This window comes from Melozone crissalis, unplaced genomic scaffold (assembly GCF_028551555.1).
Source record: "Melozone crissalis strain CALT ecotype California unplaced genomic scaffold, PUWL_Pcris_2 ptg000019l_1, whole genome shotgun sequence".
Classification (NCBI taxonomy): domain Eukaryota; kingdom Metazoa; phylum Chordata; class Aves; order Passeriformes; family Passerellidae; genus Melozone; species Melozone crissalis.
In genome coordinates this window covers 12,040,780-12,066,698 of record NW_026535797.1, presented here as the reverse complement: position 1 = coordinate 12,066,698, position 25,919 = coordinate 12,040,780, and the positions used below count along the sequence as shown (strand labels likewise).

The window sequence follows — 25,919 nt, the reverse complement described above, 5'->3', positions numbered from 1 at the left end:
CCATGTGCAGAGAGTCACACTCTCAAATGGAGGGTGATCACTCCTGCTACCAGACTTCTGAGATTGGCTTCATTACAGGATAATTGGAGAACTGCTTCTTTTACGAAAGCAAAACTTACAGCAGTCATAGAAACAGAACAGTTTAGGCTGGAAGGGACCTTCAAAGATGATGTAGTTCAAGCCCTGCTTTTCCTTTCTCTCTAGGCTGTTCTCACACTTTAGTGCCCCAAGGTAACAAAAACAACCCAAAATATCAGAACCCAATAGTGGTGTTTCTTTTATCTAAGATAATAAAAGTTCCTGTTCATTGATCCATGCAAAATGGGCAGGAATATAAACCACTAGCCATGTTACCATGGAAGACTCAAATGAAATGGTCTGAAGACACAGACCCTGCTCTGCTACATCCTCCCACAGGAGAAAAAAATGTGCAGGAGTATTTTTGAAGGACAGGACAAGCCATATAAGTTACTGCTGCAAGTCCAGTCAAGCAGGCTTTTTCTTCTTCTTCTTTTTTTTTTTTTTAACTGCAGTTCTGAAGCTGTGCTTTATTTAAGGACCTCCATCCAGTCCAGACCTTGTGCATGACCCTCCTCCTCTCCACACCAGCATGTAGACTGATGTTGCACTTCCCATTGGTGAAAGAGCTCCTGCTGTCTGCAAGCAGACAGGCTCCTTTGATCCCAAGATCCTGTCTCTGATTCCCCTGCCCTCTTATCTGCCCCTTCTGAAGGAAATGAAGTATTTGGCCACCATCACACCCCCACCCCCATTTGCATTGCAGGCATCTGAATAAATTACTTATATTTATTGCTCACCACTGCTGTAGCATGACTGAGGCACAATAGAAAAAATATATTCTTAGCTGCATAAAACCAAGCACAGCAGTGGAACAGAAACCTACTTCACCACCACATCTTCCAGTTTCTCCCTATTCTCCCCACCAAGCCTCTTCCTTTCAGCAGGAACCATGGCCCAGGACTGGTTCAGCTCCAGACAAGAAGCTCTACTGGCAAAGTCAGTTGTCTCCAGGAGGCTTCAGAAAGCTGCCCTCTGGACTTGTGCTTAGAGTTTGGCTTTGGTTAAAGGGGTTCCTTACGGATCCCATTGGTGTGTGCAAGAGGAATGTGCACTGTGTACTCATTTATCAGTGCAGACATGTTCCTGAGCATCTCATGGAACGTGTCCACCATCTTCCTGTAAATGTCCCTGCGCAGCACAAAGGGACGGAAAAGGTTGAGAGGCTCAGCCCTCTGAAATATGATGGGGAAACCCAGCTCTGCTGGTACCTTCCCATTGCCAATAAAGAAGTGATAAAGCTTCTTTTCATGCAAACATTTCTCTAGGAATTTCAGCATGTCCTGTAGGCGGGCCTCCAGCTTTTCTGGGGCCCAGTCCTGGCTGGGACGTGCCTGCAGGAGATGCAGCAGCACTGTTTTCAGGTGGTAGTTGGTGAGCCCACTGGGACCTGTGAGGCTGCACTGCTTCCCATGGAGGAAGGAGAGGATCTGAAGGCAGCTGACGTGGCAGGAATTGGCAGGCAGTGTTTTGGAGACCAGCTGGATGAACCTCCTCTCATACACTGCAAAGGTGAGAAACCAGTGGGTGCTGGAGGGGACGTCTGCTGCCAGGCTGCTCCGAGGGAAGTGGGAGATGAAGTAAACGTCAGAGTTCTCATACTGCACCACAGGGGTGAGGTTGAAGGCAATCGATTTCCCCGATTTAAATTTTATCTTCAGGGCTCCTGGCGAGTCCAGGAGGCTGAAGGAAAGGTCAAATTCATATTTGTGGGAAATTCTGTTCCAGGCCTTGGTGACAGCAATCTGGAACCACTTCATGACTTGGTCAGCATCCAGATATTGAGTATTTTTGAAGCACAGGAGGTCTTCCATCTCACTGCTGGGCTTGGTACTACTGACCTGGCTATGGAGGAGGCACAGCATATCTTCTCCTAGTTTAGTCTTGTCACAGATGCAACCCGTCACATCCTCATCTGCCCTGCACACCTTGATAGTGCCATAACCTTGTTCATCTGGGGGAAAAGAGTCACCAGAGCACCAGGTCTGGCAGCGAAAGCAGTAAGGCTCCGGGGGAGCAAAAGGCACTATCAGATCACAGACGAAGGGTTTGCGCACTCTCCAGTTCTCATACATGCTCCCCACACCCATGCAATCCTCCACTTCCATGTCAGCATCCCGGTTACAGACGCTCCTCAAGGCCTCCAGCAGGTCATCTGCAAAGCCTTCCACCATCTCCCGCATCCTGGACATGTCTCCGGTGGTACCCAGGATACGCTTCTCATAGAAGCTGGCCAGGACAGCCTTGTCGGGCAAGGCCACTCCTTTAAATGCTTTCCCCAGCACTGCCATGTCATCCTCTTCTCCTCCTATGTCCTGCCAATTCCCTTCCTGGAAATCCTGCCTCCAGAGCTCGATCAGCAGGAAGATGACCATGGAGAGGGCAGTCCACATATCCCATCGGACCCTTTCCTCTTTGCTTTCCTCCACTACCACTGCAGCCTCCTCCAGAGCCTTCTGTGTGGCTTCCTGGTGTGCGATTTCCTGCTCCAAGCGCAGCTGCTCCAGCCGCAGGCTCTCCTCCCGCTCCTTCATCTTCTGGATGATTTCCTCTGTGTTCTCAGGGACCGTGCCATTCTCCTTAGGGAAGAAGAGCGGGTGGTTGACAATGGCTGTGATCACCAGTAGGCACACCCGGAAGAGTCCCACGGGCATGGCAGTTCCTTCCCTGGAAGAGAAAGAAAGGTGAAATGACCCATGATTTGGAATATATTCCCTCAAGTACAAAAATGAAAGAAACTCCCCACTGCAACAAGAACTTTGACATCCTTTCCAGCCCTGGAAAAAATGCTGGAATCTAGAAACCACTAAGTGCACACCCATTTCTGCAAGTCATCAACCAACTTCCCCGAGAGGCTTTATCAGCTGACAGTGAGGATGAAAGTGGCTCTTATCAAATGAACTTCGAAAAACAGAACTCTGAAGGCACTTCCTCCTGTCAACCCACTACGATGCTGTTGGGCAGTATGGGAGGGCACGTCCTTCCTTTGCCTCTCCTTTAAAATTCCCTGGACAGAAAAGGAAAGAAATAAGCAGGCAGAACCTCCCCAGCTGTAAAACACAGGACTGGAGATGAGCACTGCTTTTCCTCAACATAAAGTTAATATTTCAGATGTGGCAGTGACATAGGCAGGTCTGTCCTGGCCACGTTCCATGTTAAGCATGTCTGGGAACCCACAGAGCCTGCCTGGATCAGGGCAACCTTCACTGCCCTGCTGGTGAGCTGCCCCTGGGTGGGAACAAGCCTGCACAGTTTTGTGCTTCATAGCAGGCATTACAGGCAAAGCTCCTCCTGCCTTTCAGCACCATCAGGATCAGGCTGTGGCAAACCCTGCTGGCCCCCAGGATGGCTCATGATGGCAGTTCCAAAAAAAGGGCACAGACAGAGACTCTACTAAAATGGAAACGGTTTCCTTCAGCCCAGTGGTTCTAAAAGCATCAGGCTGCTTATCTTTGGTGATCACTACACTACTGACCTGTGGAGGACATTAGTAAATACCATGGCTTTGATCCATGGGGCTCACAATGAAAGGATTTAATTCCCAACTTTCTGGGACATGGTCCCATTGCCAAGGCCTCCTAGAGGGCCGGGCCAGATGGTGCTCAGGCTAAAGCCTGGGCTGTCTCCTCCAGCTGGCATTTTTGTTTCTGGAGGGCTGGCATCACTATCAAGAGCCCAAGTGCCTGCTCAGGGCAGTACAATCTGAAGTTGTCACCCTTTGCTGTGATGTTGGAAACTCACCAGTCCCTCTTTCCAGCAAAATCACCTCAGTCCTAGCATGGAAAGATCAGAAGGACAAGATGGACAAGCAGGGATATTTCTTCTTCCAGCTGGGAAATTTTAGGACAGCTGCTTTAATGCCTCAAAAGTGCTTGAGAGGGAAGGGTTTCTGTTACAGAAATAAAGTCTACCAATAACATAGTTCATCAATCAGACCAGAAATAGCAATCTCATTCCTAAGTAATGCTGCTGTGGGAATGAAGCTGCTTCACAGACAGCCAAGAGATGGTGAGGCACTCTGTGTGCTCCAGGGGCTCAGGGCTGTAATTCCCACCCCCTGGACTAGCTCCTTCCTGGCTTGAACCCAGCATGTTTTGGTGCCACAGCAATCCTGCTGTCCCAGCATCTGGGCAAGAAGGAAAATATCTCTGGCAATCTCATTTATGCCTCCGCAGGGCACACAATAAAGATAGATCCACCCCAGTGGACCTTGTTATTGTAACTGCACAACAAACCTCTGGTTTTGATTGCAGGAACCTGGATTTCCTCAATGTGAGCAGTTACTGTACATGGGAACTGTATCCTTCAGCACACAATTACCTTTGCTTATGAGAGAGCTGGGACTGGAATAACAAGGGAAGGGAACAGGATTGAGATGCATTGTCCAAGCAGCAAGAAAATTCACACGGTGCTCAGGATAATGCTCCATGCCCCTCCCTGTGTAACATTTACCAGCCACCCTTTTATTTTAGATCCCATGCACTTGCATAGATGAATGTTCTTATGCAGACATTGCTCTGGAAATAGTTTGTGGCCCTATCTTGTCCTTTTTTACATTTACATTAACTCTTTAATTCATCAGGCAATGAATTAAAAGTGAATTAATGGCCAAATCTGGGTGTTCCAGTTATTCTGTGAGCTCCACGCCTGGCCACATTATAAAAATAAACTGGGGTCGCCCTGCTTTGCAAAGGGCTTTATCAGTTTGCTGGGGCAGGGCAGGAAGTGCTGGTGAGTTCCTTTCCTTAGTGCTACCCTCTTGCAGACTACGTGTGCCTTCCAAGCTTAAAAATAACATGGCCAGGGGCCAGGTGCCTCCTTCTTGCAGTCTTGACCAGGATGACCTCACTGCTCTGCTCTGCTCGATCACTGTCCCTGCAGATGAAATGTTCTACTGTTACCACATTACTTCTGAGGTGTGTAAGGCTGAAAGAAGTCAGCTTCCTCAGGATCTTCTTTCTCAGGCCCAGCTGCCCATGGTGACACTGCTGCCACAGGTCACCTGTCCCAAAGCTCTGCCAGCAGCTGGGGTTAGGCCAGACACCCCCAGGGCCATCAGTGGTTGGCTCAGCTGAATTCACTGTGGGTCACACTGACATTCTGGGATACCCCAGCTCATTTTGCAGCAACCTCTTCCTTCAGCAAGCACTACAGGCATCAGCCTCTGGAAACTGGAAGCGACAAGATCTTCAGATCACATTGATTTGCAAGAGGCATGTCTGTTTTCAGCCAAGAGTAAGTTCTGCTGGTCAAAACTGCCCTTTTGCCACTGCAGCTGCTCACTCCAGAAAATGAAGCCAAACATTAACCTAAGGTTTAAGGTTAATGCGGCTCAGTGGCCAAAGTCAGTGGAGCCTGCCCTTGGCAGCAGCCAGGGTGGTACAGGCAGAGCATTCCCACACCTCTCAGACACAGCTTTCCTGGTTAATATGAAAGGCTCAATAATACAGGTGAAACCAGTAGCACTGCCTGCTACGGCGCTGCAGCACTCCCCATAACAAAGGCTGCTCTTTTCCCTTGCTTTTAACTTCAGCCCAAGCTATTTAAGTCTGATAAAAATATTTATGCCTGCTCAGGCTGAGACAGCTTTTGTGTGGGGAAGAGGGAGAGAGTCCAAACCTTTCCAAGCTTGAGACTAAGAAAGAGAAATGGCAATTTTGCAATCTATGCATCAAATTTAGCAATGTTTCAAATATGGGGGGGGGGGGGGGGGAGGGGGGGGAGAAAGGTATTCATAAGTTTTAAAATACCAAGTTCTCAAAGCAATCTGCAACCTTTTCTGAATTTCTCACCCTGACAGTTTTTTCCCATTTAGAGTATAAATAACATCTGGACTTAGTAACAGGCTTACATCCTACCTACCTTCTGCAGACCCTCTTGTGGCAGTCCTGGGGCTCCAAAAGCCCCCAGAAGGTGCTGTGGTCACAGGTAGGCCGCTCCTGCCAGCAGCCAAAGCAGCTCTTTCTCTGCTCCCTGGGCCAGGTGAGAATGCAGAGACCTCTCTTTTCTCATGTGGGCACAAAGCAGGGAAAGGTTCAGGAGGACAAAAGAAAGCTGCCTGGGAAATGAAGAAGGACCAGGGCATGTGAAACCTCACTGTCTTGATGTGAAGCTGTCTCTGCTCACTGCCCAGCATGTGATGCTACTTGTTCAAACCTGCCTCTGGCACTAGAATTCGTTTTCTTCTGAGCTTTTCTGTGGCACTCACTGCTGTAGTGACTAGGGGCTTCACCAAGGTTAGGGTTAATGACCACTCTGCACAACCCTGAGAAGTGAGGGGGCAGACACCATCCCACCCTCCAGCTGGGAGTGAGGCTTCGGAGAGATAAAAACAGCTGATCAGTCTGTTGCCTGATTACAAACAATCAGCTGCATCCTACAGCACTTGGCATGTTCAAAGAGTCCACCAAGAGCACCCACAGCCCTCCACCCTCAGCTCCCAGGCAGGTTAGGTCTCATCCTTTCAAACCTGAAGCTGCCTCTGTGGCTGGAGGATCCTGACCAGCTCCAGAGCAGTCCTGGATGATGCAGGAAGCCCCAAGAGAGGAAGGGGAATGATAATGCTGCTGTCATGCAGTTCAGGTTGGTGCCTTGAAGCCACAAGAAGAAGGAGGCCACCTCTCACCCTAGCTGATCAGAGAGCCCTTTGCTGCACAATTTACTGATGTTTGGCTTGCCTGGAGCACAGTTCCAGGTAGCACACCATAAGGAAAGGGAAGTGGCACAGGAGGAAGCCTTCACAGAGCCAGGCAGCAGCACCTCCACTTTCAGCTTCTCCTCCTCACCTGGGAGCATCAGAGAGCTCCTACAGGGTTTGTGTGGAGCAGCCTGAAGCAGCTGCTGCCCTGTGGCAATGTGTGCCCCTTCCCAAGCTACCCTGTAATAGATTTCTCTGAGGGGCAGCAAAGTCCTTCATGGAGATGATGATGATGATGATCAAAGTCATAACAATGTCCTGTCCCTTCCAGCTACATGTGCTTAGTTTCTGATGACCCTAAGCCTTAATCACACCCTTTTCCACAGCAGCTTCAGAACCTCCTGCTCAGCCTGGCAAAGGAAAGAAAGAGATGGCAGCTTGCAGCTTGCCTCTGCAGGCTGCTCATGTGCTCTGAGCCCAGATAACCACCTTCTCTGAAGACAAGGGAAAGTATTTCCCTTTCATTAACAGTGAACTTTCTTTACTCAGGAGTTCCTCATGCAGCTTTATTTTTTCAGCCACTTTATTCCTGTAAATTTTGAATCACGGTAAGCAAAACATGCTCTGGCTGGTGTTCAACAATAAACCAGGCAGGAGTGAGCTGAAGCTTTGATTCTTAAATGGGAAAAAAACAAGTCAAGCCACTGAGTGCAGTTCAGTATTACACTGGAACACGCCAAGACATCACTTACAACACACTCAATTGCTTCCTGCAATCTGGCCGACACAAAAGGCAATGAATAGGTGGCTGCTACATTGTGTTTTGCTTTGGTAGGCTGCAAAAAAAGAGGCATTTCAAGTAGATGATAGAAAATACAGCTGGTTGGGAGCCTTTTTTCATTGAAAGCTGCCAAATTTTTGAAACCAGAACTTTCATGGGAACAAATATGATTTCTGACTCTCTTATTGGGAAGGTCCTTGAGGTTTGGAAAGGACTCTGCTACTTGTTTTGACTGCAGAGACTAACAGGTCAAACCAGGCACTAAACCTGGGACTTTCTTACGGGGAAGATGTGAACCTCAGTCTGAGGGGTTTCTGCCCAGCCCAGCTGTGCTTCCTCATGGTTGAGCTTCTGGGAGCTCTGTGATGCCTTCTCTTGCTGTACAACAGTGAAAAATTACCCTCTGGCCTTTAAGTGTTTAGTCTGAAAAAAGCTCCTGCTGCATATATGAAGGTCTAGTAAAGAATAAAAGTTTGCTGAAAGCCCTTAGTAATGCACCATATTCTTCTCCAGTTTGCAAGTATCACTGCCACCTCTGCAGGTATTCACAGATATGATCCAGCTGCCACTGAAAGAAATCGTAGTTTCTCTTAGTGGGGACTACAAGCTCTGATTTGTAAGAAACTTGCACAATGACAGAGAAATGGGAATTACAGAGATGCATGTCAGTATTATTGTTACTGCCCAAAACTTGGACAGATGCAGTTTCTTAGACAATCCCACACTCACACAACACAGTGCACCAGGACAGGTTCTTGCTCTCCCATCTCCTGAGCACGGTCAGCTGCAGCACACACAGCCCAGACAGGAAAATAAGGGATAAAAATCCAATTCAGAGCCTGAGCAGCACCAGCTTGTGCTGTTCTTTCAGCCCCTATGAATTAAGCTGTGTACAGGACATCAGTGGGATGAGATCTCCACTGGGACAGAACAGTGCCAGCCACAGCAGCTCTAACTCACGTTCTGACTTGTTTTTCAGCATTCAATTAGTGCTACAGACAAAGTACCAAATTCCAACTGCCAGCACCATCACAGCTGGTTCAGCACAGACAGGTGGGACTGGGATCTGTCTTTGGCTCTGTGGGGAGAGCCAAAGCCAAAAGCCTCAAGAGGGGAAGGACCAAATGCACCAATACATGAGGTGCAGGGGCCTGGATGTTGAGACTGGTAACAACCACATTTAAAACCAGAACAAGCCAACTGGCCTGCACAGAACTATGGCAGTCAGGTACGGCAGAGCAACTGCCTTCCAAACCATGCCTGGAAGCCACACCCCAGATCAGCTGCTTGGCCACAGCACAGCAGTTGGACAAGGCCACTTGCCTGACAGCTATTGTTCTGCTGTTTGACTGAGAACATGAGCCTTTTGTAATATCTGTGGACATCCTGTCCCGGGCCTGCTGCAGTGCCAACGGGGTCAGTCGCGCAGCCCGCCTCGGACATCCTGCCCAACAGGTCTGCTGTGCACTTCTGGAAACAGTATTTTCCTCCTGGGGGTCACCAGATCAGGTATTTCCAAGGAAATGCTGATGCTCATCCTGTGTACAGGACTAGATAGCCCTCCCTTCCCACGGGCAGGAGGATTCAGGGAGAATAAGCACGTGAGGGGCACTGAGAGTGCTCTGGAAGCAGATATTGCTGGGCGGCCCCAGGTCCAAATGAGAGACTTTGTCAGCTTCTCTCCGAGCAGAGAAGAGCTTGACTTGTCCTGGGAAAGACAGTTAGTCTCTCTCCTGTCCTGTCATGTACTCCCTTTGCCACCAGGAAGCTTTTTCTCAGGCCTTGCTAAGTCTCCCTTGCTGCAGTTTGAACCCCGTAACATTCTAGTGCCCACTGTGGGTACAGGTAGGACGGATTCTTTGTTTTCTTTTTGCAGTAGCACTCAGGATGTTCAGAGGCACTCCTGTCCTGCCTCAGCTCTCACTGTAAACAGGTGCATTTACAAGCTGTTGCCATAAAATCCACGGTCCCCCTTACCCCAAACCATAGACAGTACAAAGTATTTTTCCTGGCTCAAAGGGAGCTATTTGCCTTCTAGGGCTGTTTTCCAAAACCCAAAGAGATGTGGCATGTGTCACATTTTCAGTTTTATCATCAAGTGGGGATTTACTGGGCCCATTTCTAAATCATTGTTTCTCAGTGCATACAGGTATCATGCCACTAATCAAAACACTAATCAAAACATGATCCTCTTCCTGCCCCAGGAGCCAGTAGCCACCATTAAAGGCAACTTTAATAAGTAATGAGTAACACAGAGACACCTCATGTCCCCAAAGCACTCACTGTTTACTCCTTGCAAGGCTGGACCCGAGAGAGGGTGCCCATGGAGACCAGGAGACAGCCAACAGCATGAGGAATGTGTTACTCAGCATCCTGCTCATTGCTTGAATGTGTTTTTATTGCTTTTTGACTATGCAAGCCAGCTCAGCCCTCGTTAGCTAGCAGGACATGCAGTCTGTGGAGTGCCTTGGGTTCCCTCTGCTATAGCAAGAAGGGGTTTTACAAATTGGAACATAGTGTGGGCTGCAGGAGAGGCAGGAGGGCAAAGGTAGGAAGTGTGTATGTTATGTGACTCCCACCCACATAGGGAGCTGTTGTAGTAGGACAGGAACAGCTTGTGTTTTTAAGCCAAATAAATTCTCTTTGGTTTTGTCTGTTAACAGTGAGGAAAACAACTGGAGTAAACCAAGCTTTTGTGGGTTTTGTTGGTATTGGGTTCTTTTTTTTAAGAGGAGAAAAGACACAGGCAAAGAAAAAACCCCTTAGCTTACCACCCTTACCAGCACCCTCCTCCTCCACCCCAACATGATGGGAGCCTGGGCAATAGTTGGTCATTCCCTTGCCCAATCCTTCATCAGCACAGATGGACAAACACCCCTGCTGCTCCACCAAAAGCCTGAGAGTGTCAACCACAATGGATGGAGCACTGAGAATGCACAGATCCTCTCTGGCCTCCCCCTGGTGCTCATGCTGGGCCCTGCTCTGGCTGTCACCCCCTCAGCCACACCACAGCTCCTTGCACGTGAGGCAGCCATGGCTCATGGGTCCCACCTGGCAGTCACCTCAGAGAGAGGTGCTGAGTGGAGAAAGAGATCAATTGACAAGATGTTTGTTTAAATCTGCCCTCCTTTCCCCCACTTAATTCTCAGCAAGGTGGGAAAACTCCACACCAGTGTTGTTAAATCAGGCAGTGGTTACCCTGGCTCTCCTCATCCTGTGGTAAGAATATGCATCCTTGTACATTCAACTTAATCGTGCACCCACTGGAATAAATGCTTTGGTATTAAAATAATTGGTGGAAGCATTATTAGAAAGTTGATTTCCCAGCAGGGATACAACATCACACCACATCTCAGAAGAGCACATGTGGATGTTGGCAGGGCTCAGACATGACTTGCAGAGTGATTACATTTTACATGTGAAACTATCAAGTCCCATTTCAGCCATGAACAATGAGCACTTACATATTACAGACAGTGGAAAGCACAGCAGTCACCAGACACTTCCACACTGAGACACTGAACAAAAACACAGCAAAAAGAAATTTTCATCTTGGGTTGGGAATTTGGCTGATCTGAGATCTTCTACTCCATCAGTCTTGACTCAGTGACAAAGCCACACTCATAGCTCAGGAAACCTGCAGGCCCAAGTATCTGCTTAAGCAGGACCCAAAACCACTGGATGGGATTGAAGGTTTGTGCGATATTGGACCATTGTTTTGCTAACTAGTCACTGCTGTTTGTATTCAAACAATAGGGAAAGAACTGTATTTAAAAGCTGGCTATTGTTGCCAAAACGTCACCACAGAAATCAAAAGCAATGCTTTATTCTGTTGCCTGAAATTCCAGCTTTTTTTTTTTTTAAACACAATATAGTTCTTTAAATAAACTAAAAAACAAAACACAACCCAACCGACTGTGAAAGCCCCTGCAGGGATGGGTAGAGGGTGTGGAAGGAAGGGAGAACAAGAGCACTTTTACTGCATTGCCCCATTTCCTTGCCCCTCACCAAGATGACTCCCTGATCTAAGCAGAGACACTGTGCATTGCACGCAGCCTCTGAGTAAGAATCAAACCCTCTTACTTCATTACCTAATGACTCTAGAAAAGATCAGGAGAAACAACACAAATGCTTTGGGAAGCAGAAATCCCAGTCTTGGCTCACTTGCCATAAACCTAAAAACTGCCAAGGCAGACGCATGCACAAAAATATGTTGGCTGCAGAGTACTACTGGCTAATCCTGCTCTTCAAAATGAGTTTGAATAAATAAAAAGCAGCAGAAGAAAGCAAAGTCATACAAAAAAACAAACTGCCCCACTTCCCTACAATATTTCCATGAAGCTCATTCTTTCAGCACCCGTGGCCACCAACCCAGAGCCATTTTCACCCGAGGGAATGACTCAGAGACAGCCTATTGCCACATGCACTCATATTTAATAATTTTCATGTGCTCTCTGCTCAGTCCCCTCTTCTTACCAAGAAAAGGAAACATCTCTAAGCTCTTTGTTTTGCTGAAGAATTTGTAAACTGAATGCTGGGAAGAAAATCTCTAAAAAGACTCAAGGGGAAAGGAGCGATGTAACTTGCCGTGCTGCAGCAGAAATATCAAACACACACATATTAAGATTGTGAAGCCACGTGGTTTTCATTTGGGATGTGTGGGGTGAGCACATACGGTTGCTTTCTTTATAACCTAAGCACAACAAAGGAAGGCTTTGTTTGAAAGCCAAGGGACAGCCTCTCACTTAAAGGCTGAGTTACAACGTAATGGGAGCTGTGAGTCATGGCTGGGGCCCCTGCTCACAGGCACAAACCCCCTGTGCTGAGCAGGCAAGCAGCTCAGCAAGGAGCACAGCCTCCAGCTCCACATGGCAGACCCAAAGCATCCAGGACTAGCGGCAAACACAAGGCTGAGCTGGGAGCATGTGTTGTGATGCCTTAGCACACAAACACATCCCTTTCAGTCAACATTTCTGCTGTAACTCTGTCAGAGCGTGAGATCACAGCCCTGCACCTCTTCCAAAAGCACAATGCAGCTATGAGTCAACAGGAAGGTGGGATAAACATAATCCAAGCACCTTCAGACCATCTTTTGATTTTGGCTGCAGAACAGCATGGCCATGATTCTTAGGCTGAGCATAGCTAGGTGGGAGCTGAGGAAAGTAGCTCACTAGGTGGGACCACACTAGAGCTCTGTCCTTCAGTCACCTACTGTGCCAGATAATTTGTGTCATTGTGTGTTACAGGAGGGGAGGGTCAACTGATGGATTCCAGCTACCCAAAATAAAAACATCCCTTCTATTCTTGCCCCTGCAAGGCTGGAAGATAAGGGCAAGTTTTAATTACCATGAATGAGTTGCAATCTGCAGTGCAGAAGTGTCTGTGTGCTGCTGAAACTTTAAGTATTTTCCCTCACATTGCCAATAGTATTTGGTTGCTAAATTCCCAGAGGGCTTTAGAAATAAAACTCTCCTCTGAAACCAGTGGCAGAAAGGCACCTGAACATCCAGGAGGAAACAGATTAGGATTGAAGCATTCTGGGTGCAGATACAGAACACCAAGCCCCTCTGAGAAGCATTACAGTGTGAATATCAAGTGTGACATTTTAAGCTTGAGAACATCTCCTTAGCTCTGCCACTCTACAGGAGCTTAAAAAATAAAAGGAAAAAGAGGTCTGAAAAAGCAATAGAGTTTATTCCCTCTGCCTACACGCATGGCTTACTCTGTGCCTCAATGATTTCTGGCAAGTCTCTGTTTACTTTGTTCTGAAAACCTTCCAGCAAATCTCTGCCTCCTAAGGCAGTCTAGACTACTGCTTAGCTGCCCCTACCTGCAGGAAAGTCTCCTTATCACTGCATGTGCTTTCTCCCAAGCAAGCTGTTTGGATTCCTGCTGGGATCCTGGCACAGGCAGGTGGTATCTTGTCTCAGGGAGCTTCTCTACCTCCCTGCAAACAGCGTGGGAACCATTTGCTCCCATTCCTCATCAGGTGCTCACTACCAAACTCTCTGCAGCTTGGAAGAGCTGAAAGCAAGGCACTCTCAAGCTGATTTTCATTGGTTTTTCTGGGTCTTACCACAAATTCTATGTTTTCAACTGAAAGCACCCACCATCCCCAGAGGCAACCCAGGGAAAGATGAGCTGAACCACACAGGTGGCTCAGCTGACACCTTATAACTCATGTCCCTTTTCCTGCCCAGGCACAAGAACCTTCTCTACGTGCTCTTCCCCTGGTTTCAAAAGTGAAGGAACAGTAACAGTTTTCCTTTGCCAGGCAACCAGAATAACCCAATGAGCTGGAGACTGTGCCTAGCTAGCAGGGCTTAAAGTCTGCAACAGCTGGCTGCAATGGTCCTCATCCTTGCCAACACCATGCTTGGTTTTTCTGAGCCACATACATGGCAGTGGGATGCATCAGATGTTTTCCATATACCTGCTGAAAAAGCATCTCTGCCTTGAGGCAAATATTGCAGATACAAATAACGTGCTAGATCAGCCAGAAAAACCTGCCTCTGGAGGAGGGATAATAATGAAACATGGTGCATGGAAAGGAAAAAGAGAAAGAACTTCATTTACACACAGGAGAATGGCAGTGGGCCAGCTCTCACAGCTTTGATCGGGGCTGGCTGGAGGAGCATGCCAGGGAACTCTCTGAGCTGAGCTTTGCTAGAGCAGAGCAGCTGTTTGAACTCTGTGATGAGAAAAAGGGGACAGACACCACCCAACACAGATCCAGAATAAGTAAGGGAAAAAAAAAAATCACGTGGAGTGCATGAGCTAACAGGTACTGAGAGCTGCAGCAGGACATTGTGGCAGCCAGGAGTGCTGCTCTGGCAGCCCCCTCTGTCATCAGCTCCAGCTCCTGCCCTCCCACCACTGCTGCCCGTAGAGCCTCCTGCCACACACAGGACAGCCCTGCCAGACATCTTGCTTTCACCCAGTTCTCCTTTCTGTGTTTTTAGGGGTTTTCATACAAACATGAAAACTCCACATGTCACTGGCTTGTGAAAGCACTGTTTCCCTTTGCCTCTGCTGTCACCCTTGATCATCTGAAGTTGTCCAGGCACTTCCAGGCATCTGCTCTCCCTCTAACACTCAGAAGAGGGGAATTCCAGTACTTTCCCAGTCTGGGTAAGGTACTTCTGGCAAGTTCTCCTCTGCAGCAGAAAATTGATCAGTAACTGATGTCAGCAAAGCTTTGGACCCTTTTGTTCCCCTCTGCCATCACTCTCTGACTAGATCTCAACTGTACCAAGCAGTCAGATAGGACCAATTTTATATTGAAAGTTCAAAAGGAGGAGGCTGTTAACACCGATCTTCCACACTGAAGCCATTTCCAAATTAAACCTTCACAACACTGCTACTTCAGCTTTGCAAGAAGCTGTCTGTACCTCACTGCTGGGAACATTTCTAAATTATGAGCCACACCAATTTCCTTTCAGCATTTCTGCTGCAAGGCTCAAGATCTCCTAGTGAGAGCCCATCAAGAAGCTTTTTTAAATCACATCAAATCTGAGAGGAAGAATGACCCCTGGAGCACTTACCTGCTACACAGCTTTGCAGGTGCTCATTAAACTTCACATTACTACAATCACCGTGATGCAGAGAAGACTCAGTTCAGTCACCCTCACTGAAGCAAAGCCAGTAAGTCTGCAAAGCACAGAGAATGAATGAGGAAGTGCAGGCAGACGATGGGTACATGATGCCGTTATCTAAATCATGGATTGATTAAAAGAGAGATTAACTCACCCCCTTACCTAATAAAATGATCATAAAAGCTCAAGAGAGCAGGAATAATCAGTTTGAAGTGATCAGGAAAGAGTTAAAATGCTGCTTCTCCCATGGGTGTCGGCAAGCAAGGACTTCCCTCCTCTGACTCCATCCTCACCCACCAGCACTCTCCTTTTAAAATGGATTAGGGTCAGATGAGCAGCTGCATAAGTGCAAGGGCTGGGACAGTTTTGTCTGGGATTGGTTTGTCTAGAAAAGGCATCTAGCTTCTGTAAGCAGCTTGAAAGGTAGAAATACTTGCTCGGGGAGTTGGGGTTACAGAGCTAATGGAGAAACAGAAAACAGAAGAGGCAGGAAGCAAGGGTAAGAGCACAGGAAGATGTGAAACACAGAACCGCAAAAGATAAACTACAATATTTTAGGATAGAGAAGTGAAGAAATTTTATATGCAACAGGAAACAACCAGGAGGAGGAGAAGACCAAACAAGCTGGTTGCAGGCAGACAACAGAGACATTTTTCTTCCCCAGCTGCACACAAATGGGCTGGGGAGGAGGAATGAGGCACCTCCCTCGTTTCCAGCTACCACCACTTCAAACTTTCCCACTGTCCTTGTCCAAAGCCTGATGAAACGATCAGTGTGGGCTGAGCTGAGCCTGAAGCCCATTTTAAGGGCATTAGCTTGACACATCCTTGCTCTCTTGAACTCCTTCAGTTCCTCCCACGTACCTGCTTTGACCAGACAGTGTGCACAGTTTCACTTCTCTGTTTCCATCTTCTACTGTGAGGCCAAATTGGGCAAATGGGCTCTGCCCAGCCCTCCCATCTTGCAGGGCTGCTGGTGCCTCTGCTCAACCGGTGTGCCACAACACCACCAGCAGCAGCACAGGAGAAAGACATCCCAAGCCCCAAAGGTCTGGATCTGCACTGTAATATCCCAGCGGATATTTATAAACCCTCAGGGCCTGCAATGTCTGGTCTCATGGCGGCTCAGGGCCAGTGAGGTAGAGCAGGTGTGTCTGCTGGGAGGAAAGGAGCTATTAAATGCTGGGCAGGAACTGCTTCTATGGGACATACAATTCACTTGTTAAGATAATTTTTAAATCTCAAAAGAGAGATTTTAAGTTAGGGTCTCCCTCAACTTTGTAGATGTTGGAGAGACCTTGACTAAGCCTTATGGATTAGTCAAGGTCTGGAAGGCCAAAATGATGTCTCCCCAGAACCGCCAGGCTGTACAACTCTGTCAGCCTATTTTGATAGGAGAGATGCTGCAGCACTGGGATCATCCTTTGTACTTGCTCCAAGAGTTCCATGTCCTTCCTGTGCTGAGAACCCCAGAGATGGATGCAGCACTGTGTGCAGTCTCAGCAGAGTGGAGTAGAGGGGCAGAATCCCCTCCCTGACCTGATGGCCATGCTATTTTGGATGCAGCCCAATTTGGAGATGAGGATACCATGTGGAATCACGTCAAAAGTCTTACAGAAGTCCAGATATTTTGTTTTCTCTTGACAAACATTGCAGTCACTCCATCATAGAAGGTCACCAGATTGGTAAGGCATGATTTGCCCTCAGTCAAGCCATGCTGGCTACCTCAAATCACCTCCTTTTCTTGCATAAGCCTTCTTATCACTGCTTCCATGAGGAAGTCTGAGCAGCCCAGCACAATATTTGTTTTGAGCCAGCCCTATATGAGAGCCTCCTCTCCTTGACAGAAATGAAAGGTGTCCCTGCTCCAGCGAAGCTCAGCAGCTGATGTGGCCTTCAGGTCACGGCAGTAAAACCTGTTTGTTTTGCTGCTGGTCAAGGTTGGCTCAGCCAGCTTTGCATAGCCCACGTGTGTGTGTGTAAGAATAAACAAGCTAAAAACAGAGTTCTGCTGCAGCTACACCCCAGGCCAGCTCTCCATCCCTCAAGCTGCTTGAAGGTTGGCCACCTGCCTCCCTGCCCGCCCCAAGGAGTGAGCAGGCAGAAGGGTTTGCTTACACAGCTGAGCCCACATCCCTGCAAAACCTGGAATTCATGGTTGGGCACATGACAGTGCTGCCCATGCACACCCTGGCCACGTTCTCTCCCTCCAGCGTGGAAACCAGAGTCTCTACCTCTCTCTGCCACCCAACAATTACAAGTGCTGATGGAAAATATGCTGCCTGGCAGCAAACCTGCTTTTTCCCCAGTATAAATGGATTGGAATAACACTTGGGAGAGAAAAAGCTGGCCCACCCAACAGTCCATTTTAAAGAGGATCTAAAGGAACAAGCCAGAAACTTTTTTCAGCTTCCTTTTCCATTGCACCATTGCTATGGATTGCAATTGCAATTCTGCAAAGCAGAGTGAGCAGGACAGAACAGCACAGGACAGCAGGGAGACTCATGTGGGCTCTTCATGGAATTCATATTCTGTGTTAATTTATTTGCAGGCAAGCCCAAGATACTGAAACCACAGTCAACAGGTAGACAGTTGTAAAAGTCAGACTAAAATTGTCCTTTGGAAAACCATACCATTTTACTTAAAAAACAAACTCAGAAATTAGTGAGATCAGTTTGTGAAACACTGGTGTTAGGTTTCTGTGGATCAGGTTCCTTTCCCATGTTAGTCATTGCCATGCAAGAAGAATCACAAGCATTGGCATCCCTCTGAGACGTCATGCAGAGACACACAGGAGCCCTTATTGCCATGGATAGCACCAACAAAAATACAAAACAGGAGCAGGACATGCAGCTTTTGGCTGCCCCAGCCATCAGCTGGCCCAAAACAATTATTCAGGAAAACCAAATTCCTCAGTCACTGACCAGGGCCATTTAGTCTCACTTGAGGGGGAAAAAGAATTGTTTAAAAAAAAAAAAAAGAAAAAAAAAAGGGGAAAAAATGGTGTTCTTAGTATATAGTAATACTCCAAGCAACAAAAAGAGAAAGACAGGTGAGGGGCCACCACCTGAGCTCTTGATAAACAAGTTCAGTACCTCTGGTGTGCACAGAACACTTCCTTGCAGATGCCACTGCTGTGGACACAGATAGATCACTGAGTCCTGTACACACAAGTCATGCAAGCAAAAAATAGTGTCATCTACAGCTGGGAACAAAGAAACCCTTAGGACTGGCCCCAGTACTCATACTCTTCTCTGAATTTGGGAAATCAATTCACCTTTCTCCACATCTGTGGCAATCACACTCAATATGTGCAGTTCCCATGTGAGAGCAGCATGAAGCATCTATTGTGCTGAAAACAAAGTTGAAGAGAAGGCTTGAAGCTTTTATTCCTAATTTGTATGCTCTACTTTTGTTTGAGGACTGAGAGAACCCCTTTCACTTATACTAAGGAGAATCTGACTTTAAAAGCAGATGGCTATGAAGGTGGCCAGAATCACTTTAGTCAGAGCTGCAGAAGAGCATTACCATCATCACCAAATGAAACTAAAAAACCTCACACAACACAATATGCTGTACTACAGTGGCTCTCCTGTCCAAGTGCTGGTTCCATGGTGGCTGAAGTCCTTGCCTGGCAGCTCATGGCAAACCCTTGTGCCTGAAGGACACAAACAGGGTATGGGTGAGGCCTGCAGCCTTCATTAAAAACATATGAATTGTAATGTTCACTCAGAGACACTGCTCATCTTGCCTGACCACGTAAAGATGCCAACAGCAACATGTCCTATTTTCCTGAAGGATTTTAGCATGGCAGTTCCCAAGAGAACCGCTTCGGTGGGAGCCTGCCAAGCTGAAGACGCAAAGGGCAGTAAGGCTCGTGTTCTGCACACCAGTTTTACAGCCCATTGACTGCCACTATCACAGTCCTGGCTCACTCTGCTTTGAGCTACAAATATCTGCTGGCCACCTTCAGAAACATGCCTGCACACATGAAGAGCAGCTTTACTGAAAGTATTCCTCCAGCTCCACTGAAAGCTTCACTCCTTCTCTCTGTGGTCTTTGGTGAGATGTTGTGTATCTCAGAAGAAAGAAGTTTTAAACCCATGTCGTGTAACACCGAACACGCAGCGAGGTTCAGTGATGCATTTTGCACGGACTGTACATGTCCGAGGTCAGCGCTGGCCCCAGGACAGCACGGGCTGTGTCACCAGCAAAGGGCGATGGCCGAGAGGTCTCTGCTCACTCGGCTCGGTCCCGCCGAGTCCCCGAGGGGCTGCGGCCGCTCTCCCGCCGCGTCCGGCCCCCGCCTGGGCTGCAGGGAGAGGGACGCCCAAAGCTCTGCAGAACTTTGGTGGGCGCAGAGCCCCCAACCAGGGGCCCGACCCTGCCGGTGCCCCGGTACGACCGAGACGGAGAGCATGCACAAAACAAAAGTTGCCCCGTCAGGAGAACCGGGGACAGCCACACCAACGCGACCCGCCGCGGGCAGCCCGCACGGCCGCTCCGTCCCGATCCGCATCCCCCGCACCACCGGGTTCCCGCACAGACTCACCGGGCCGGGCCGGGCCGGGCCGGGTCGGCGGCCCCGCTCCGGGCGCTCCGGCGCTGTCGGCGCGGCTCCGGCTCCGGCTCGGGCTCCGCGCGGCTGGGGCAGAGCCCGCCCCGCCCGCGCTGCCGCCGCTCTCTGGTTCGCTGCTTCTCTCCTCCTTCAAGCCAGCCCCGCCAGCCCTAGGAGCCCAGCCGTGCCCCGGCGGGCGGCAGCCCGCTGTCCGATCTGCCCCTCGGCTCCCCCATTAGCGTCCCAGATGGTGCTGGACCGAGGGCACGGCGGACGGAGAGGAAATGCGCTCATCTTGCTTCTCGGATGTGTTCTGACCTCCTGGTGGTCGCGCCTGAAAGTCAGGAAAGCAGTTGAAACGCGGAACCCTGTGTGCTGTTCTTATCAAAGCAAAGGAGTAGATCTTGGAACTGCTGACCCATTTTCGTGCTCCAAGCTGGCAGAAGTAAAAAGCTGTGGAGCTGCTAACATCTTTCCCCAGAAGTGGCCCAGAAGCGGTACTTCTTAGTTTCTCTAGAATCAATCATTGTGTACCCTGAGTTGGAGGGGACCCACAGGGTCAACTCCTGGCCGTGCACATGACAACTCCACCATGCTCCTGACAGTTTGTCCGAACGCTTTTTGAATTCTGACAGGCTCGGTCCTAGTAGGGATGAGGGAACTGAGGCATAGCAAGTGTTAGCTAATGATGGGGGCCACAGTAAAGGATTTTTGAAAGTGTTTTCAAATACTACCCTCATTCTAGAGTTAATGGCCATCCTCTTGTATTTCTCACAAAAATATTTTTCTCAACAACTGTCCATTTCACAGGAAGCTTAAGGGCACGAGCATAGTAGCATCTATGTGACTTAGGGAACTACATCGTACCCCTCCTCCTTCCACAGCATTGCAACAACTGGTTTATATTACTACTGCTCTGGCATGTTGCATGTTCTCCACCACCACTGCTTTGATTTTTTTTTAAGCTCAGATGGTGGACATGTGCGGTGGTGGGTGACAGTCTGTGTTTTATGTTGCACTAAGACTTTGTGCTGTTATAAAGGAACCAGGCAAATGTGGTGGGACAGATTTGTTCTGAAGCTGGCTAGCTCATGAGTGATAACTGGGACTGTTAAGTCATCCTGTTCTTAGTATTTCCTGAAATGCTTGTTGAATTAAGTAACAGTTTTAATGTTGTTCCAAGGGTTTGTGATTCTAATTGTGTATACAGGCATTATTTCCTCAGTGTCCAAATCAAGTTTATTCAGTTTTATTAGCAACCTGGGTGTTATTAGTACATTCCTTCCTCATATGCCCTAATCTATGGAAATATCTCTAGCAAGAGCAGTACTGGAATCTCCCTGCTTCCCTGCTGCAGGACCCAGCCTGTCTGATGCATTGTTTATTTCCCCTGGGAACTTCAGAGCAGCAGGAGGAGAGAAAGCTGCTCCTTTGCCTGGATCACAGCTATTCATCACCTCACCCAGAGGAAAACGTCTATTGAATATCACCCACATAAAGCCCAATAAGGAGGAAATTACTGATTCTGAATGTGCATCTGTATAGATAGACACATTGGACAATACAAATCACTGTAGGTTACAGTGGCTATAATTTATATGTATCTGCAAAATTTCTCTGGGATACAGGGAAAAGACCTGAACATTTTTCACAGGAAGACTCACATCTTAGCAGATTATATTACATACCCACCATCCTAGATTCAGGATCTACTTTCTGTGCCACCTAAGATGGTATAAAATTATTATAACAATTCAATACACATAAATGGAAAACTCAAACCAAGACACATTCATTTGATTTGTGTTAGGGGGCTTTTGATACAGTTCAGCAGTCTGAAAGAGGGAAAGCTAGAAGCAAGTGACAACTCTAGGACATGATTCATTGTTTGAGTATTGCTGCACTGCAGAAGGCTTGAGATCATTATCTTGCTAAAGGTAGTAATTTATTTGATAATGAGCCAAGCTCCGCTAACCTTACTCACATGCTGGGCAGGACCTGAAGCTGCAAGCAGTGGAGTAACAGTACCACAGTTCTTCACACACTGGGACTTAACTGTGGCTCTGTGACATGGCTGCTGCTGCAGCAGAAATTAGATATAATAATACTATTTCTAAAATAGTTAGATCCCATCAGCAGGTGCAGGACAATAGCAGGATTTGGTCTGAGACTCAAATTTTAGGTACCTTTCCCAGCTGCTTTCAGATATGTTAGATGATTGAGAATTTAGTCTTTCCACTGGTATTTCTAATTCATTACAAAACCATCAATAGTTACTTAAACTATTAGAAACAGTAAATAAAAAAATCAAAAAATTCTGGAGACAACTTTGATATTACATTAACACTTCACAGAGAGAAGCAGGAGTGATAATCTTGCACTTGTCAGGCCTTGCTGGGGCCCACCCTTGTGTAAGCCTGAAGGAGACTGCAGCAGGACGGTGCTTTAGCAGGCATAGCAGGAGCAGGTCAAGGGAGAAGGGAGTGGGGGACTCCCACCCATGGGCATTTCACACCTCCTGCCTATCATGCAAGGACATGCAGGGAGATGGGATCACCTCCTTGCAGCTCACCATGTGGTGCCCTCATCTACTCTGTACAGCTGACCTTATAAACATCTTAAATCTCTGTGATTTCTCCACCCTTCTCTGGGTATTAAGATTTTTTCTAATAGCCTCTTCCTTCCAGAGGAGTCAGGTGTCAAATAGTGAAAGATGCCTGACAGACTTTTCATCTAGGGAAAGGCTTGGTGGCTGAGAATTAAAAGGCTGGAGAATAAAATGTGAGTGGAACAGGAATATGATATTAGGGCCTGGATTCTGCTGCTGGAACCAAAGGGCTGTTGGAAAGCTAATGAGCTCATGATGACTCCTTACATATTTGAAACTCATTTTTAAATAAACCCAAATGTTCCTGATTGGGAAGATAGCCATGGGTCAGAACTGGTAAGCAGGTAATGCAAATCATTGATTGAAGAAACTAAGAGCTCTCCAGGACCAAGTGTATTTAAAAGCCTTGTAGGCTTTCCTTTATAGCCTCTCCAGTGATTAATGATGCTGGGCAACAGGATGGGAGGGGTTACTTCTATCAGACTATTCCTTCACATATATATAGGAAGAAAAGTTCCCCCATTTCACTCTCTAAAGCTGAAGGCCAGACTCATAGCATAAACCATAACACTGGTGATGGTAGGAGCCCACAGTGGGCAGTGATAGTGATGGGGATCTGCAGAGCATTGCTTTCCTCCAGCAGTCTTGGAGAATCCCTGTGTTTAGTTTGGAGGAGGGTAGAAGAGAGGAATTTTCTAACATGCCATAGTAATCCCAGTTTCAGAACTGGGAGGAAAACTGGGATGGAAAACTGTTCTGCAGTTTCAAACCATACTGGGGAATAGCAAGTTCAACTTAGTTTCAGGATTATTGAATTAATTTTTTTCTCATCTATTTTATTTTTTAGGTAGAACATGTAATTGTACATTATACACAGATCACTTGTCAGCTTTATCTTCTCAGAACTAACCAAGGTCTTTATTTGGATGTTTCTATTAATTGAAGCATTGCTATGATTTAACTTCTTATGAAAATGGTAATGTTTCTTCTCTTGAGATCATTAGCTCAACTCTAGTGCCAAACATGATCAAAGGTTACTGTTATTTGAGATCTATTGCATCATCTTTATGAACAAAGTAGAAAGTCTCAATCCAATTCAAACTGAACAACCGTTCTTGTTATAAAACTATCATTAAGTCTGAAAATAACAGGTGGAAAGGACATTAAAAAAGAATATAGTAAAAACATCAGTTAGATAATTAAGTAATTGAGGACTATATAGCATTTCCTTGTCACTGGAGCAAAAGGAGCCTTTTCAGTAAGGAGCATTTCAGTTACTTTTGTTCCTTTTAATACTGCAAGACTGATGAAACTCTGAGAAGGCAATCTGGTTTGCAGGGTATGTCCCAGGATGTCAGCCCACTGACAGTGCCTGAAGCATCTCTGCTCTTTGGGGCCATGAGGCTCTGCTGGATTTCCATCCTGCTGGGCAAATTACAAGACTTGCAGTTGTATTAAGTAATATTTATGTAACATATTTGTAATCAACGTCAAACAATAATGTAATATTAGGTAGATAAATTTTGCTTTCCTTAGTGGCAATTTCCCATTGATGATGTTATCTGAGTAAACGGAGCAAAACCGAATTGAGAAGCAGAGCCTCATGCAGGGACACGTGTTCACCCCACGTTCCATCCCGGGTATTTTGGGATGTTTGTAGCCGTGTTTGGGGTCTGGGATCAGCTCAGGGGGCACGGCCATGGTGCGGTGCTGCTGCCTCCCAACAGCTGCGGGGCTGGAGGAACCACCCCAGCCCCCGTGCTTTCCTTCAGCACCTCATCCTCTCCTCACAAGGCTCCTTTCACACTTTCCAGAAGACTGTCATGGTCCCTGCCTCAAATGGCTTACATACTCCTGGGTCATCTTATGATGAGATTTTACTTTATTATTTATATCTCTGCAGCAGCCCATAAATTCTTACAGTCAGGAAGTAATGGCTTATCATTTTCATGCTACTGCAGTTTAAAACATGTCTTAAATTAACTGCACAAGTGTTGTGACCTCGAATAAATCAGTGAGCAAACATTTTTTCTCTAGTAACCCTTTCTTCATGCACATCAACACACTCTACTGATGCAAAACTCTTTTATGCAGCTGGTGAGACAAGTGATTCTTCTTATTTACCATAAAGTACATGTGCATCTTCAACAAAGACATTCAGGGAAATAAATAGCAATTTTTTCAATGAACTGAAACTTTCTAGGTCTGGCTTGTCCTTGCTATTAATGGAGATTTATTTGTTTTTATTTATGGTATTTTTTTTCTTCTGTGTCTATTGGAGATTTTTGCTTTTATTAGCAGAAAGACTTTTGCAGAGGGGGACATGTGCTCATCTTAAAAGGGAGAGTTAAAAAATGATCCCACTTGAAGACCTCCACCTTGTCCAGAGGTTCTCTCTATTATATGAGTGCATCATTTATAGCCATGACAGTCACAGCAGCATTGCAGGAGGGCAGATGTGGTTATTTACACTTCACTGATGAATCTCAAGCACAGAAAATTTTAAGTGGCTGGTCCCGAGTGAAAGTAAATTCTTGCTAAGTTCAGAAACTCAGGTGTCCTTTTGAGTGTCAGCACAGCTCCTGGTTTATGAAGCTGTTGAGGCATTCTCTTGTTGTCAATATAATTTATTGCAGAATTAATTAAATGTGAATATTTGGGTCTTCACAGTCACACTGATTTGTGTCCTGGTTGTGATGTTTTAAGGCTTTAAAATAAAATGGGCTTTTGCATGAGTTACCATGGTCTCCTAACATTCACCCCACTATCTCTTCACTGCAGTTAGAGATGCAGCTGCCATGAGGGTGAACTTGCAGAATTTGGGTGAATTTAGCTCAAATGGAAGTTGTCATGAAGACCAGTGTATACAGTCACACTTACACAGTCTCAGAGGACACAGATCATGAGGGGTTTGAAAAACATAAGAGTAGAATCATAGAATAGTTTGGGTTGGGAGGGGCCTTTAAAGGTCTTCTAGTTCATGCAGTGAACAGGGACCTTTTCAACCAGACCAGGATGCTCATGGAAATGTCTTAATACATGGGTATAATTTTTAAACACATTTATACTGTTTCCTTCAAGCACAAGCATGAACCTGAAGCCCAAAGGTGACCATTTCCCTTCCACTCATGTTTTGTTTTTAAAAACATAAAAAACAGTATAAAAATATCAAAGTTGTATATTCGAGATGTAAATTGGAGGGCCTTTTTTGTTTATAATATAATATTATTTTTTTAAATTCTGAGCATGTCCCTTTCTTCCAGCAGTATTTTGCTCACAAAATTATAATTGTATAATTTGATATTTCATTACATGTGCATTGTTTTGTGTTAAAGATCTAGAAGTTTGGTCCTCTTGAGAACTGAAATCCTAGAATCAAGGAATTTATCATAATCATCTTCCTTGTAATCTTATTATGTAAGAAACATCAGTACAAAACAAAATGAGGAAAAAGGGGAGTACAAAACTTAGAAAAGGAACTTTATTGATTTTTTTTATTAGAAGTCTGCATTGAAATGTTTGAATGCTTCAGTGTATAGGGTATTTTGTAAATTAAGTCACACATAAAAAGAATACATTATAAAATGTGTATTATTCTCCAGTTCTAATGGTAAAATCAGATCATTTGAAAGCATCCATTTGAAACTGCCTATTTTGCCACGT

General features: G+C 46.6%; 1 protein-coding gene across 1 annotated transcript; it reads right to left on the bottom strand.

Annotated features, from left to right (window-relative positions):
• Positions 1-733: 733 nt before the first annotated feature.
• On the bottom strand, positions 734-2,738 carry ITPRIP (inositol 1,4,5-trisphosphate receptor interacting protein). The gene has a single exon (XM_054277189.1). It carries the CDS (start codon positions 2,730-2,732, stop codon positions 1,083-1,085), a length of 1,650 nt encoding a protein of 549 aa, XP_054133164.1. The 5' UTR covers positions 2,733-2,738; the 3' UTR covers positions 734-1,082.
• Between the last annotated feature and the right edge of the window lie 23,181 nt (positions 2,739-25,919).

What these genes read in the sequence shown, in the direction of transcription:
- ITPRIP (XM_054277189.1), bottom strand. Translation starts at nt 2,732, where the DNA reads ATGCCCGTGGGACTCTTCCGGGTGTGCCTACTGGTGATCACAGCCATT.